The sequence below is a fragment of the Aspergillus wentii genome (assembly GCF_001890725.1).
Source record: "Aspergillus wentii DTO 134E9 unplaced genomic scaffold ASPWEscaffold_3, whole genome shotgun sequence".
Classification (NCBI taxonomy): Eukaryota; Fungi; Ascomycota; class Eurotiomycetes; order Eurotiales; family Aspergillaceae; genus Aspergillus; species Aspergillus wentii.
In genome coordinates this window covers 1,079,494-1,093,891 of record NW_024467834.1, presented here as the reverse complement: position 1 = coordinate 1,093,891, position 14,398 = coordinate 1,079,494, and the positions used below count along the sequence as shown (strand labels likewise).

The following is a 14,398-nucleotide window of genomic DNA, read 5'->3' as shown; positions in this document are numbered from 1 at the left end:
AAGCTAGCAAGTTAGCTGGAAACGTCCTGCGATTCATCTTTTAATCTACCAGCGCGCCGACGTATTCGGTCTTCCTCATCCCTTTCCAAGCCCTCTTCCCTTCTAATGCGGGCCATTGAACGAGGAACCGGTCGGCAAAAGGGAGTAGGATTTTGCCCGAGAGACTCAGAGTTGTGACCCGGGCCCAGGATTCTACAAAAATGGTACGCAGCTGGAAATCCAGGGGCGTCGACCCTTGTCCTGTTTTTGGCGTGGTGTTGCCAATCAGGAAATGACATAGACGGAGAAGTTTCGCAGCCAGTATAATACAGACTGCGGTCGCAGGGCCATTTGTGAGAATCACGTCCGGATACAAAGAACGGATGTGTTGAGGAAGTGATTTCTGATCGGGATGAAGCCCACGTAGCACAAGAAGACAGGCCCAAAATGACTGAAGGGTGGACAGAGGCGCTGTTAAATAGGACTGGTGAACGCGACGTGCCCGTGGGACGGTTATAATGGCGTAGGGTTCTGAATCATTCTGGCTTTGGATCTGCTTTTTCTGTTTACCCCATTCCCCACCGTTCAAGAAATTCGCTTCGAACTCTACAGCCTTTGTAGCACTGAAGTTGTCCCCTGAGCTGACGACATAGGTACGATAGGTATATACGGACGAATCGAACTGCATGCGCCGTAGCATGGAGAACATCTCAGCGGTATGCCCGCCGCTGCCTAGGACAACAAGCAGATGGGTGGGGGTATGTTTCGAGCGACATTTGGGGACTTCGGTATTCTGCGACACCGAAAGAGCACGTAGGAGCAACTGGCCGCATCATCAGATTAGCTTGCTTTGGCTGAGTAGACAATCAAGGTTGTGCTCACGAGAATTGCAGGTATACCAGTCGCAAGCGCAAGGACAAGAACCCAGAAGCTGATGATTATCAGCACCTGACAGAGAGTCATGATGTTGACTTGATCGTTGCCAACGAAGCACTGGCTCTAAACCAGGGAATATTCAAAGACGTAGGGAATAAAACTGTGTTAGTCACTGTCTTGTAGTTTCAGTGTCTGATTCATTCATCGCTTGAAAGACCCAGTGGTGTCCTTTTGGAGCAGTTTGTACGTGGGTATTTGGCGTAGAAATGGGTCCTTTGCACCTGATCATTCCTTGAACTGAAGACTGCACATACAGACAAAAATAAGACACTGTCTGATGCTCTGGTCAGCGTTGAGTCCAGCTGGTCTGCAACTCCTTGAGTGTTGAAGAGTGATTTGGCAACTGCGACGCTTTTCTTTGGGGGATGGCACGTGGTCCGTGCAGCTCGGGGATTATTTTCTGTTGTCGTCTTAACTCCCGGTAGCAACCAAAATACAGAATCATCAGCAGAAGCCCCATTGCAATAGCCCATGGGTTGATCTAGTCATCAAAAAACACGTTGCTTTGTATTATATTGCGCCTCTGACATGAAATGGCACCTATTTTTCAGAAGCGACTGAGCTGTTTCTACTGTGGGGGTCGCTCTGCCCAAACTGACAGAGGACCTGTCCGCAAATGGCGCTGCACGCATTGCGAAGCAGTCAACTACCTGGACGAGGTAAGGGTGCCCTGTCTTGCTTATCTAGAGGATACATAGATAACCATACATTTGCAACTGGTTGTAGAAAGGGGAAATCACCGACCCTCCCGCTGCAGAAACGAACCCAGATGTATACGGCCCAGGAGCGTCGAGCCCACCCTTTGAGTCGACCGATTTTACAGGGACTAGCCTTTTCTGCGCCCAATGTGTCCGCAATCAGCATCTGTTCACGAGTACTTTGGCCTCGTACTTTCCTTCCCCCGAAGACCCCACATACAGTGCCTACGAACGAGAATACCCCAGCTTTCGACAGAACATGGAAGAACGGTACCCGCAAGTATGCGCCAAATGTGAACCCCGGGTGAGGGACCGTATTCGTCAGGCAGGGTATGAAGCAAAGTCGGATCATCTTCGACGCATGATGGACAGGAGCAAGGCGGGAAGAGCATCCAGACAGGCACGAAACCGGAACTGGAGGAGTTTGCTTGTTTTTGCGGGTGCCGTCGGCTACTGGGGAAGTGCTGCGGGCCAGCTTGCCTGGGATATACTAAGTGCTTTGAACACTGGCGAACCACTGCGGGACTCAGACGGATCTTCACCGGTTCCATCCCTAGCATCATGCGCCCAACAGACTTTGCAGCTTCGATATGCGCCGAGTAATTGCTTGATGGACCTAACACCACATGCTGGATTGGCGCTTGTTGCAGGCATCCTTTCACTCTGGTGGAACCCGAAGTTGCGGTTCAAGGTCGAAGGAAGAGGCGGCCGTTTTGTTGGGTTGGGAGAGTATTATCAAGTGCAACTCATCGTTATGGTGGTCCGATGCGTGTTTTGGGGCGTGCTTAAGGATCCTTCTTCAAGTGGTCTCGAATCGAGTATGCTACCAGGATTGCATTTGTTTATGATCGTCTTCACGGTTCTGGTAAGTGATGCCCAAGGTCTGTCTTCATTTTTGAGACAAAGCCACTAACGTCAAATTCTAGTCTATTGCCATCTCTCGGCGTGTTATCCAGTATGATACTCGTCCCTTGGTGTCATGGTCAGAATTCGACACTCCAGCAGTGACGCCGCGCCGGAAGCCGGAAGCATCGCAAGCACAGTCAACTGCCAAAAAGGAGCCTTTTGCGGTAATTAATGAAGACCTTCATCAAAGCGTCCAGCCTTTTCCACTTGAGAAACTCGCTACTCCCCGGGCCGCTCTTGAAAGGGAGCCGGCAATTCCTCCTACCCCTCCTCCAGAAGTGGATGATATGGATTGGACGCCTTCGTTACAGCGCGAAATTCGACCAACCATTAGTGTCCACCAAAGGGACCAAAAATCTGTTCTCGATGGTCCCATGCCTTTTTACGGCTCACTCCCTGCTGCACCAAAACCTCCATCATGGAATCTTCGCACCCAGCCTTCTCAGAAGCCCATTGAGCAGGTTGTCGAGCGTAATCCATTCCACCGTGCCCCGGCCCAGTCTCCAAGCGCATGGCAGCGCAACCCTGGGCGTCCTGATGTATTTGCGCCCCCGAAATTCTTTCCTATGACCGATCATGTCGCGTCAACCGGACTGGAAAGCTTGTTTGATCGGGCTTTCACCATAAAATCAGCAGAGGATGAGGGAAAAGAAGACTGGAAGCAGAAAGTGCCACAAGTGGACTCTCAACACCGGACAGACATGAGAAATCTTCTTCTTTCCCAGTATCTCCGATTGGGATTACTTCTAGCATCTATTCTTGCTTGGACTCTCTCTCAATATGGACTCCTCTCGGTACCTGGAAATTATATCGAAGTGGCCTCATTGGGAAGCGCAAGTCTCATTGCCGGATTTGCTCTTCTAGAGGTATTGAAACGGCCTATTGTGCAGTGGAACGGGATGGAGATTCTTGTCTACTTTGCTGAACTCGTGGCGGCTGTTCATTTGGGGGGCAACCTTCCTCGTGTCTCCTTCGAGAGAGAATATTTTGACAGGTACGGGAAACTGCTTCTAATTTTCATGGCTGCCCAGGAAGGACTTGGTCTTCTTGCCATTTTGCGAGCTGCTCCAGCCAATGGCGAGAATTCTCGGTCCCAACAGCCAAACCATACCCAGTCGAATCAGGCACACTCTTCGGGTCAAGATGTTTTCACGGACTCACCCATGGCGAGACCTGGTAACCTTTTGGAGAACCAGTCTTTCCATTCTCAGCCATCTGTGCCCCCTCTTTCCTTCTCTTCGACTGCTGCTGGATCTGGTTTCTCGCCTGAATCGTCTGGGTCGCCATACCAAGTAGGATTACCCTACAACCAGGGATTTAGCGGGAATCATAGTTTCAGTCTAAACAGTCTCAAGGACAATGAGTCTGATGTGTCCGACCCGTTAGATCGTGACTCTGACACAGAAACCACTGTCACGACAGCCACCACTGCTACGAATAATACCATTCGGAATATCAGATATGGGCGGAATGTCAATGAGAACTTTTTCTCCCCGAAACGATCTGAGCTTGGACCGGGTATTGGTGGGCTGAGTCTAGATGATAACAAGCCTCACCGACGAGTAACTCGGAGCCAAACCCAGAGGCGACAGCAAGGGGATGGATTCCGCAAATACCCAGTCAGGGGGCTCGATTAACCTTCTGGATTTGCTTTCTATTCGTTTATACGATTGTCTTTTTCTCAACTCTGTTGGGTCTTCTGCCTGTCTTTGTTACTGTTTCTTTTGTTTTGCACCATTATGGAGCAAGGGGCATTTTACTTGTTGGACATTGTCATTTTTCATTCTTTCAGATTGAGATATTCGATTGCATTTTGTGTGTTGTTTGGGATAATAGGTGTGAAAGAGCGAGGTTGGATTCTTCTGCATGCATTATACCGTCTCTCCCTGTTTTTGATATCATCTCTTATTTTCTCGGGAAGCATTGTACATAACGAAACTAGAACATACGAATTTTATGACATACTAGCATTATCAGTTTATCATTTTATACCAGAATAAGTCCTGCATTTACTAAATGTATACTTTAGCAGTATCATGCACCAAACCCACCAGCGATAGCAGCTTCATTGTGTTACACACTCTCTACCCTAGTCTCTGTAGCAGCATTGCTCTTGATATCATCTTCAGTCGAGACCCTCTTTGTGTCGGTTGATTTGCCATTGACAGGTGCAGTAATACCAAAAAGCTCGTCCATTTTCTCAAGAGAGAGGCCTGTTAATCGGTCAGTAAAATGGACCCTACTAGAAGGGGTAGCTTGGTTCATTACCTTTTGTTTCTGGGATGAAAAACCACACAAACACTCCCATGGAAAAGCAGAAACAGGAAAATATTATATAAGTTCTACATATAGAGTTAGCATCTGGTTATGCTTGAGGACTGAAGGGATATCAAGAAAAGACAAACTTACCCATATCCATTCGCACCAACCGTGGCCAGCATATTTGGGACTGCTCTAGCCACTACAAAGTTGAAAAGCCATTGTGTAGCCGCTGCGAACGAGACATTGAGAGACCTTAGACGAGCCGTAGGGATCTCGGCGACATAGATCCAGCACACGGGACCCCAGCCGAATTGGAAGAAGGCAGCGAAGAGGAAAATACAAACGAGGGCGACGTATCCAGCAGGAATGACGGGCTGGCCTTCCACGGGAGGGGCTATACGGACATAGAGACCGATATAGAGCATGGCAAGACCCTGGGCAACGGAGGTCCAGAGGAGGGATCGTCGTCGTCCGAGGGAGTCGGCAACGAAGACCAAAAATATGCCACAGCCGACCATCTTGACGATACCGTAGACACCTGTGGCAAATAGGTTGGTTGCATTGCCGGTGACGCCTAGGTTCTTGAAAATTTGAGGAGCGTAGTAGTTGATTGCGTTGGTTCCCGTCATCTGCTGGCAGACCATCAGGAAGACACTAATCATCGCTCGCTTCCTGTTTCCAGGAATCACCCACATCTCCTTCATCAGATCCCAGAAACCGGAGCCACCGACAATCTGACGCTCTAGTTCAAGCTGGTTGACGATATCCTGGAACTCGTTCTCGACATAGGGGTGAGTAGAAGGTAGACTTCGTACTCTAGACAGAGTGGCCCTGGCATCTTCCCAGCGGTCTTGCTTCGCCAGCCAACGAGGGGACTCATTGCATAATAGCATGCCCAATAACAGAAGAAGTGCCGGTAGAGCCTGCATTACCAAGGGAACCAGGTACATGGCAGCGCCCTTAATATGAAGCAATGAACCATAATTGATCCAAAAAGCAAGCATGATTCCTGTGGTGATAAAAAGTTGATATAACCCCGTCAACATGCCGCGAATAGCTCTGGGGGCATTCTCCGAAACGTATAGTGGGTTGACCATTGAGGCAAAACCGACCCCAAACCCGTTAATCAGCCTAGGAAAAGTAGGTCAGATCTAGCCGGTGACATGAAAAAGGATGCTCTCAAGGCTCCCTTACCTTCCAACGTACATAGCCTCCAAATGACCGCTGGCTGCAACCTGCATGACGACACCAATGATGGCGAGGATAGATGCCAGTATTAGACAGAATTTCCTTCCCCATTTCTCGGCCACTGGAGAGGCAATGAGAGCACCAAAGAAACACCCTGCTTGCAGTGTGGATACAATATTGGCAGACAGGTTTGCCTCTGCTACGTCGCTGAGGCCTTGCAAGCCGTACTTGCTGGGGATATGTCAGGAGCTGCTTGATGTAAAACAACTAAGGCAGAAGCTTACTCTTTAAAGGGATCCATGGTGAGGACTCCCCCGATAATCCCAGTTTCCATACCGAAGAGCATACCACCAAAACATGCCTGCAACTGAGCATGAGATTTTGTCTCGATCTATTTTCCTGGGGAAGGGACTGACCGAGCATGCGAGCATGTAGACTCTCCAACCATAGATCTCTTTCGGATCGGATCGCATCGCATCATTGCGAACGATTAAACTGAGAAGTCCCGGCATACTTACAAAGTGATCTCCACCAAATATATGTTGTCTGTAACTAACAAAGCAGATAGTGTTGTAATTGACAAGATTCTCTTAACTGAGCCCAGCCTAGATTTGAGAGAGAAAAAAGAAAACAAGAAGGACTATCTGACAGAGCCTGTCTACCGTAGTTCCCAGCGGTACCAAGGCAGAAGACAGGCGGGATATTATATTTGTATCCCAGGCCGTAGGTGCCTATTAAACAAGAAGAGACGATATGCTCGACGACTGGAATATCGATCTCTGAATCAGCAGTTCTGGCGGATTAGAGAGACAGACTTTGCCAACCACGGAGAAAATAGAGCGAGAAAACAGTCAAAAGAATCCACGAATCCCATTGAGCAACGGGACGACTAGTTTTCAGCTTGTGTTGCCGAGGCCGCTTTGAGCTCGTGGCCTGGATGTGTTTGCGGAAGCCATGGCTCTGCTGGAGAGAAGGTAGAGTGGGGGTGGAATTGTCTTGTCGAGGAGTTTTCAGCCTGTCGGGAGAAAGATAGGATTAGTTCCATGGTAATTCTTTAGGGAAGTTGGGTGGTGGGATAACGACCTTACTTTGCCTCTGGGCTAAGACCAGAAGGCCAGCGCCATGGGCCATGAATGTTGGGATACATTGCAAAGTAACGAATAGAAGCAGACCGATCAGTGCTCACCTGGCCATTTAGAGCCTGGCTAGTATCTGGATTGATGCAGACGGGATAGAAAGACAGCCAAGAGAGAGAAAGATGGCGGGATCATGAAGGTCATTCGTCCAGGGCAGTTGGACAGGGAAGAGAGGTGACATTTGCGGGGAAGCAACACATCATCGACTGGAGGATCTGCGCGCGGAGAATACGAGTCACGTTATGGGATATAGATTACCTGTCAAAGCAAAACACACCCATGTCTAGGTAGTATCTGATGATCAGGAAGAGGTGTTATTCAACCTGGTGCCACTGGGATCTCAGTCAATCTCTAAAACAATGGTCTTCCATAAATTCAGCTAGAACTACACGAGTCCATCCAATCAAGCCCTAATTATCGGCTTCTATTCTTTTCCACAGCCACTCTGGAATGGGTGGCTTTTGTTCCCAATCCCTTGGCCACCTTTCCTGCCAACTATTGCCATCGCCGGCAGGCAAAGCAAAGACTGCCGTTGCAAACCAGCACTGGGTCCCGGCTCCCAGACGTGCCCCCAAAGATGGTAATAGAGTACGGCCGTGCATGAGATTTGAATTAGGATCAGCCAGTACTGTTTTTCCTTCCCGATAAACGGCTGGCTGAAGTTCAACAATGCCTACAGCACCCGCAGAGGAAACGGTGAGTGCACGGCGAGGCTCCTGCATCGTTCCCTCTGAAGAGCTGCTTGTCAAAGGCCCCAGAATTCGACCGTTGTCATGCCGACATCCGTAAATGGCAAATGCACCTTCAGAAGTCAACAGTTCCCGCCCCGTACGCACATGATGGGCACGAAGATGCCAATTTCCCCATCCTTCTACTGTTGGGATAAGGAAGGTCTCAATCTCGACATCAGGCCATGGTTTCCAGCTAGAGACCAAGATAGGCACATTGTTCTGCCATTCAAAGCGAGCGTCAATAGCAAGTCTGCGTGTTTTCCAGATTTCCCCTTCATCATCTGAGAGAGCAAGCATACTGTCTGGTGCATGTTGCTCCAGCTGATAGGACCCAGTTGGCACAGAGTATCCAAAGGAGGAACTATATGCGAACTTGCCGTACTTGGCGTGAGTGGCCTTGAGTGGATAGTGACAGGCCTGCCCGGAAGACAACAGAAATGAATGCCCTCCGCGACGAATGGCGATGTGCTTGGGGTATCGTAAGGCTGCTATTTCTGGAAGACTAGAGGAAGGATAGGGCTCCTCCTTAGTCGCCCAGAATGGGTGCGATTCAGGCAGCAATAGCGGAATGAAAGACAAGCAACACCAGTATGGGGAGCCCGGGGAGTTATAGTTTTCCGTGAGATACATGTTGGCATAAGAATATCCGAGGTTAAGGGTTCCATCGCTATTGAAGATATCTTCCTGGGTAGCCCACCAGCGAAAGTGTCGCAATAAAAGACCTTTGATGACACCCCAAGTAAGAGGTGCGGCAAGCTCAACATCAGCGAAAGCCAGAGCTCCCCAGAAGCCGACCATTGCGAATCGATATGTCATGGATCTCCCAAAAGGAATGGCGCTTCCTGTGAGTACAATGGCATGGAAATTAGTATCCTGGGTAAATGTGTTTTATCACTAATGGAAACATATTTTCACTAACCATCCGGGTCGAAATAATGCACAAAGTCCTTCGCGAAATCCCTTGCACGGTTTCGGTATCTACCTGCCCTCTCTGGGTCGAAATCTACTGCCAACTTCGAGTAGAGAAGTTGCAGGAACTGGATAGCAAAAGAACCTGAGTAGTAATCCATTTGATGGTGACTTTTTGGCCCATCATTGCTCCAGCCACCGCCAAGATGGAAAGTATCCAGATGATCCATATCGGTCTCAATGCGTGACAGAGAATAGGGCGCCCCGTTCGTCCTAAGACCGAGATTTGCAAACACCCGGAACCATAGCCTGTATAAGATATTCGTTGTAAGAATACTTGTTACAGTCCTTCAGGTGGAAAGAAGCCAAAAGAAAAAAACTACTTACCAATTGGTATTTGGCATCTCTCGTGCGTTAATGCTAGCCAGCCAATTCGCAACGTTCTCCTTTTGTTTATCCGTCAAGGGATCCCAGAAGAAATGCGGTGCAACAGCTAGAGTAAACCCTATAGGGCACATTTCAACCATGCGCTGATCAATATCTTCAAGCTCCCCCCAGAATTCCGGGCTTTCGGGATTAGTTCCATTGATGAGCCCTTCCCTCCAACGTACCGCCTCAGCATATTGATGACGGCCTCCGACCAACGAAGCCAAGGCCCAAAGAGGCCGTGCAAAACCTTCAATTTGAGCGCCAGATTCGTCGAATCGAGTTGTTGAGGATCCAATTTTCACACGGGTGCATCCCGGAGTCAAGCGTGAGACCAGCGGATCGAGAAGCGCCTGGCAAGCATCTTGAAAGTCACTACGCGTGCGAAATGGGCATTGGCTGAATGCTTGGGTAGGAGTCTTTCCATTTGCTTGCACAGACATCTTAAATATCAACTCCGCTGGATGAGCTCATTAACGATTCGACTGCTGTTGGAAGGATGGAAAACTGAGTAGAATTGGCCTGATCATTTTGACAGAAAGTTCTGTCTGTCATGAATAGAAATAATAACCCCCTCCCCCGCTCTTGTCTTCCATAATCTTTCAGAAAGAGGGAGTAGATCGCCAGGAAGTCCGAAGACCAGGTAGTCGAGACAACTTTTCTTCGGCTGCCTGACCGACCGTCCTCTTTATCCGGGACATAGAGGGGAAGGATATGAGCAATCCTGTTTAGGAGACTGATACCACGAATCTAAAATGAATCCATTAAAGGGAGGATGGTGATGCCATTGGCTGGATAGAAAGGGTTCTATTAAAGCCGTCCATTTAACCGGATATTAAGAACGGAAAGGAGATGCGGGGAAAGCAGTAAGCAGAGAGTAAAGCCCACAGTCAGCAGGGAAAGAAGCTGATGCTGCCAATAGAAGCCAGAAGACGGCTGATCTTGGTCACATTCTTGGTGAGGATATCAGGAGAGTTCAATCGCTCTGATGCGTGGAATTCCCATTATCCACCAATAAGGCGTCTCTACAAGCTACCTCGAGCTTGGAGAACGAGCTGGGAATGAGATGCATGGAAACTCTTATGGGAAGCTCGTGTTTGTTTGTTTTTTTTTTTTTTTTTTTTTTTTTTTTTCAGTAGTGTTTTGGTTGTGTCTCGATCAGTCCGAAAGCAGTCAGAAGAGACCGGTCACATGATAACATATCACACGCAGTCACCTGACCGCCAGTTGGAGAACCATGACAGCATGGACGACCTTATCAAGCACATTCCTACATCCAACAATCCTGGCGGATCCAAGTGCCGATCTTTGCTCGTATCTGAGGCCGTTCAACTGCCGGAAGCATTCCATGCCGAGGGCCAATTGTCTTACAAATTCCTTGATTCGAGTCCCTTGGGGTTAGTCAATTAAGACGCCTCCGGGAAAGAGTATCACGATACCCGGAGTATCTTTCTATGGGGATACTATACCTGAGACCAAATGGATAGGAAATTTTGCTCAATATGTGGAATTCCCATTCGTTGCGCCTTACGTGAACCCACTGAGGGGATGGATTGGGATGAAGAAGCACGAACCGGTTCGTATAGAGTCGTGTGAGCTTGCTTGGTCGTGTTCTTTTCTCACATTATTATCTATGCAGTAAGATATTTTGATTCACAAAATACCTCAATCCTTACCGGGATTGGATACCTGAACCCAGTTCAACCTGGAATAATCAAGTTCTTTGGACCACAGGATCCATCACAATCATATCTATCCCCTGATGTTTTACTGGATTCATTTAGAATAAGCTATGATGCTGAGGACGAGGCTTATACCTTCGCATTCCATGAAGTCTGCTGGGGTGTCTTGCGGGAAAGGATATCTAGTAATCCCTCGCACGTTAAGTCTCTGGCGACAGCATTATCTAACGTACGGTATTGCTCAAGCATTAGTCTCCTTCGATCAGGAAATGTATATGACGATAAAGCAGATTCTCTGCGCGAATTTACTGACCCTTGGCATGAAATGATGCGAATGGGATGTACTTATTTCATGCACGCACCCTTGAAATTCGAAAGCGTGGAAGAGATCCTCTCTTGTTGCTCAAAAGTAGGGCTAAAAACACTGAGGCGCCTTGAAAAAAGAAACGCCTTCTTCACACCGGAAATTTCCTTAGATATCTTTTCCAAGCTACCTATTGAGATTGCTCACTTGTTGCTATCTTCGCTTCCGTCTGTTGATGTCTGCCACCTGCGCTTAGCATCCCGAGCGATTGCTGACAGATCCCTGACAAAAAACTTGCCACAATTCTTTTGGAAAAGTCGGTTCCTACCTGAGCTCGAGATGGGGTTCGCCCTGCCTGAAAACATTCGCAAATGCGAGGACTGGCGTGAGCTTTATTTCCTCCTCAGACATGAACTAGGTGTCCACCGGGGATGCGGACGTGTATCAAATCGAAGAAGAGTATGGCAAAGAATTGGCAAGAATACCGAGGCCTATGAGCTGTATGTACAAGACATTTGCCTACAGGGTGTGTCAATGTCTTGGGATGATGCTAGGCAGTTTACAGGGACTGGAAAGACTCGACCCGGTAAGCTTATCAGAACAGAAATTATGGATCAATACGATAAACACGTGTATACCGGCAGTCGTGAACTATACACTAGGCGTCTTCTGCTTCGGTCAATGCCTCAAAAAATCCGCTCAGTTGGTATTTCTACCTGCATTTTCAACTCGAGATTGTACATCTCGGGTCTTCGCTTGCTCACCCAGGATGGTGACAATTCTGCAATGCTTGTATCTCACTCTCTAGGTCGTGTGGTAACGTCTACTGAGCATCAGTTACAACTTTTGCCAAAGGAGAGCTTCGCTGGATTTGAATTGGCAACTTGCGAAACCGGAATTGTCGGTATGCGACTAATCGTGGAGGTTGGCTCTCGCAGATATCCTTCTGCATGGGTAGGGAGAGATGGAAGTATAGACCGAGACATCGCATTCGGATATTTGCCTGTGGAAAATGATCAATATTTTATCGACTTGGCTGCTGGTTTTGATGTGAGTCGTCTTTCTGATACTTATGTGACGTTCGCTAAAAAATTCCTTCTCCAAGGCTTTCAAGATGATTGCGCTTGCGATGGTTGAGACCCAGAGCTTCTTCGACATACCCGATGCTCATACATCAGCCCCAGAAAGCCTTGATATGAAAGGTCTCATTCTGCAACCACTATGGATGCCATGCCAGCCCGCAAAAACGGTCCTGCTTGTCCCCCAACCTGTCTTTCCTAGCCGTCAAAAATATAATGTAATCCTGAATATTGATTTTGGGTCGACTGGGGTTTATAATTTGGACAAGCTCACGCGAATAGTTGCACATCTGGGCGACAGCCAGCCTGTATTCACCGGCCTAATGTTTGAATATGATCTAAATGAACCGTGTCTACTATTTGGAAAACGAAGTGACATTGAGATTTCTTTCCTTATTGACGGGCCCGGAGGCGAAAGAATCTCGCGAGTTACATGTGAACAACCCGATCATGAGAAAGCTTCTTTTTGGACAGGCATTTGGTCTATTGAGGTCTGTCAGCTTTATTCCCCTTCATACATGGCCAGGAAAACTAACCTCATGGACTAAGTTCTATACCAATTTTAGAAGACATATCAAACTTAAGCCCAGTGGGCCTCCATCGGTTCCTGAAGGCTCGCCATCTTTGGACCAGTTGTTCACCAAACACACACTGCTAGCCCCAGAAGGGCAGGTTATAACGGGACTCACGTCAATTATAGATGTGAGTAAAGGAACTCCACGTTTGATGTTCTAGCTTCTCACATTTCACTTTTTCTAGGTCAGGAGGAATGGCTTCCAAACCCTTGGGTTGCAGTGCAGTCGTCTATCAAAAGCACAGACTGGTGATCGAAAAATCATTAAAAATGCTCTTAAATCTGCCGCTGAAATATGTCTCTCAGATGATATCACTTCCTTAGGGGACAGGGGACATAGGCATTGCGTGGGCTATACACACGCTTCTCTGGATAATGTCAAGTGTATTCGCTTCTCGTCTGGAATACTGACCCATCCTCGAGAACCAAAAGAAATATCAGGACTATGGCTGGAGTATTTTGACTCGCGGCCCTCTGAAATTGTAGGCCAATGGTTCAAAGAAGTTGATTCGATGTGCCTCCAACCGGGCGAGAAGGTCATCGAATTATCCATAAAATTAGTCACGCATCCAAGATACATTTCCATCAGTGATACTATTAGGGTTGTGAGTGTGTCGATTTTGACATCTCACATGCAGTCAAAGACAGCCCAAACAATGGAATCCACCCCCAGTGAGGGATACATCCAAATGAAAGCCCGGTCAAACAGACTTGAAGAACTGGTAAGGCCAATACTATGTACATGCAAATGGTCATGGCTAACTACTGGATTCAAATTATATAGTCTGGGCTTGCTTGGGTGTTCAATACTAAACATGATCACCCTCGAGTTGTACTGTCCTCAACCACAGACCTGGAACACATTTCGCTCTGGGACCCAACTATATCTTGTGAAAAGCCTCAACTAAGGGCCCCGGAGAGAGTCTTATGGCAAGAGGCTGACCAAAATGGCCAACCTGATCCGGTTGTCAGCGTCTCCGCACGTCGAAGTTTCATCTACACCGTCAAATACATCACAGGTCTAGTATTCACCTACAGATCCGGTGCTACCCGCACTATTGGTTTAACGGATGGAGACGCCGGTCGGGAAGTGTCACTGGAAGATTATAAGAAGCTTTCCAACCTGAACCTTACCCAAGGTGAGCGTGGTCTGCTGGAAGTATCCTTTGGCTTCCCGGGTTTGACCGGTGAAGATTCTCGTACAACTTTCCACCAATTAGCTGGTAGCGACCTGGATATACCGGATGGCAGAGGCTACTTGGAACATCATTACATCGATCTTTACTCGAAACACAAATCACATTTGATCGGCCTCGGCAGTGGGCGAATCTCATTCAACGACATGCCGAAAAAAGAGTTACTCGGACTGTGGGGTTATATCATAGATGATAATCTGACCATGGGCCTAATATACTCTGACAAACCTCGATCAGATATGGCCTCTTAAAGACATCAATTCGATCCAGAATGAGAATATCTGCCGCTTAAGCTGTTTGGGATTCAGCGAACCGAGAGATTGACTCCCTTGTGGAAATAGCTTCAATCTTGTTAATATTTGGGGGAAATCTGTTGATTACTTGTTTATCTT

General features: G+C 47.9%; 5 protein-coding genes across 5 annotated transcripts; 2 read left to right on the top strand and 3 right to left on the bottom strand.

Moving 5' to 3' along the window:
- Window positions 1–40: 40 nt before the first annotated feature.
- ASPWEDRAFT_50163 (glycosyltransferase family protein) lies at window positions 41–942 on the bottom strand (the record flags this gene model as incomplete). The annotated part of the gene is made up of 2 exons (XM_040837393.1): window positions 41–802; window positions 862–942. The coding sequence occupies 2 exons, from the start codon at window positions 940–942 to the stop codon at window positions 41–43; spliced, it is 843 nt and encodes a 280-aa protein (XP_040690392.1).
- A 420-nt stretch (window positions 943–1,362) lies between these two features.
- ASPWEDRAFT_152429 (uncharacterized protein) lies at window positions 1,363–4,507 on the top strand. The gene is made up of 3 exons (XM_040829627.1): window positions 1,363–1,574; window positions 1,642–2,478; window positions 2,540–4,507. The coding sequence occupies exons 1-3, from the start codon at window positions 1,449–1,451 to the stop codon at window positions 4,154–4,156; spliced, it is 2,580 nt and encodes an 859-aa protein (XP_040690391.1). The 5' UTR covers window positions 1,363–1,448; the 3' UTR covers window positions 4,157–4,507.
- An 85-nt stretch (window positions 4,508–4,592) lies between these two features.
- On the bottom strand, window positions 4,593–6,481 carry ASPWEDRAFT_107588 (sugar porter family MFS transporter; the record flags this gene model as incomplete). The annotated part of the gene is made up of 6 exons (XM_040827899.1): window positions 4,593–4,732; window positions 4,788–4,861; window positions 4,929–5,912; window positions 5,976–6,200; window positions 6,254–6,330; window positions 6,386–6,481. The coding sequence occupies 6 exons, from the start codon at window positions 6,479–6,481 to the stop codon at window positions 4,593–4,595; spliced, it is 1,596 nt and encodes a 531-aa protein (XP_040690390.1).
- A 1,034-nt stretch (window positions 6,482–7,515) lies between these two features.
- ASPWEDRAFT_50160 (glycoside hydrolase family 154 protein) lies at window positions 7,516–9,614 on the bottom strand (the record flags this gene model as incomplete). The annotated part of the gene is made up of 3 exons (XM_040837390.1): window positions 7,516–8,678; window positions 8,756–9,054; window positions 9,133–9,614. The coding sequence occupies 3 exons, from the start codon at window positions 9,612–9,614 to the stop codon at window positions 7,516–7,518; spliced, it is 1,944 nt and encodes a 647-aa protein (XP_040690389.1).
- Window positions 9,615–10,324: 710 nt separating this feature from the next.
- ASPWEDRAFT_181691 (uncharacterized protein) lies at window positions 10,325–14,327 on the top strand. The gene is made up of 6 exons (XM_040831882.1): window positions 10,325–10,747; window positions 10,811–12,207; window positions 12,263–12,727; window positions 12,786–12,938; window positions 12,996–13,532; window positions 13,595–14,327. The coding sequence occupies exons 1-6, from the start codon at window positions 10,651–10,653 to the stop codon at window positions 14,255–14,257; spliced, it is 3,312 nt and encodes a 1,103-aa protein (XP_040690388.1). The 5' UTR covers window positions 10,325–10,650; the 3' UTR covers window positions 14,258–14,327.
- The last annotated feature ends 71 nt before the right edge of the window (window positions 14,328–14,398 follow it).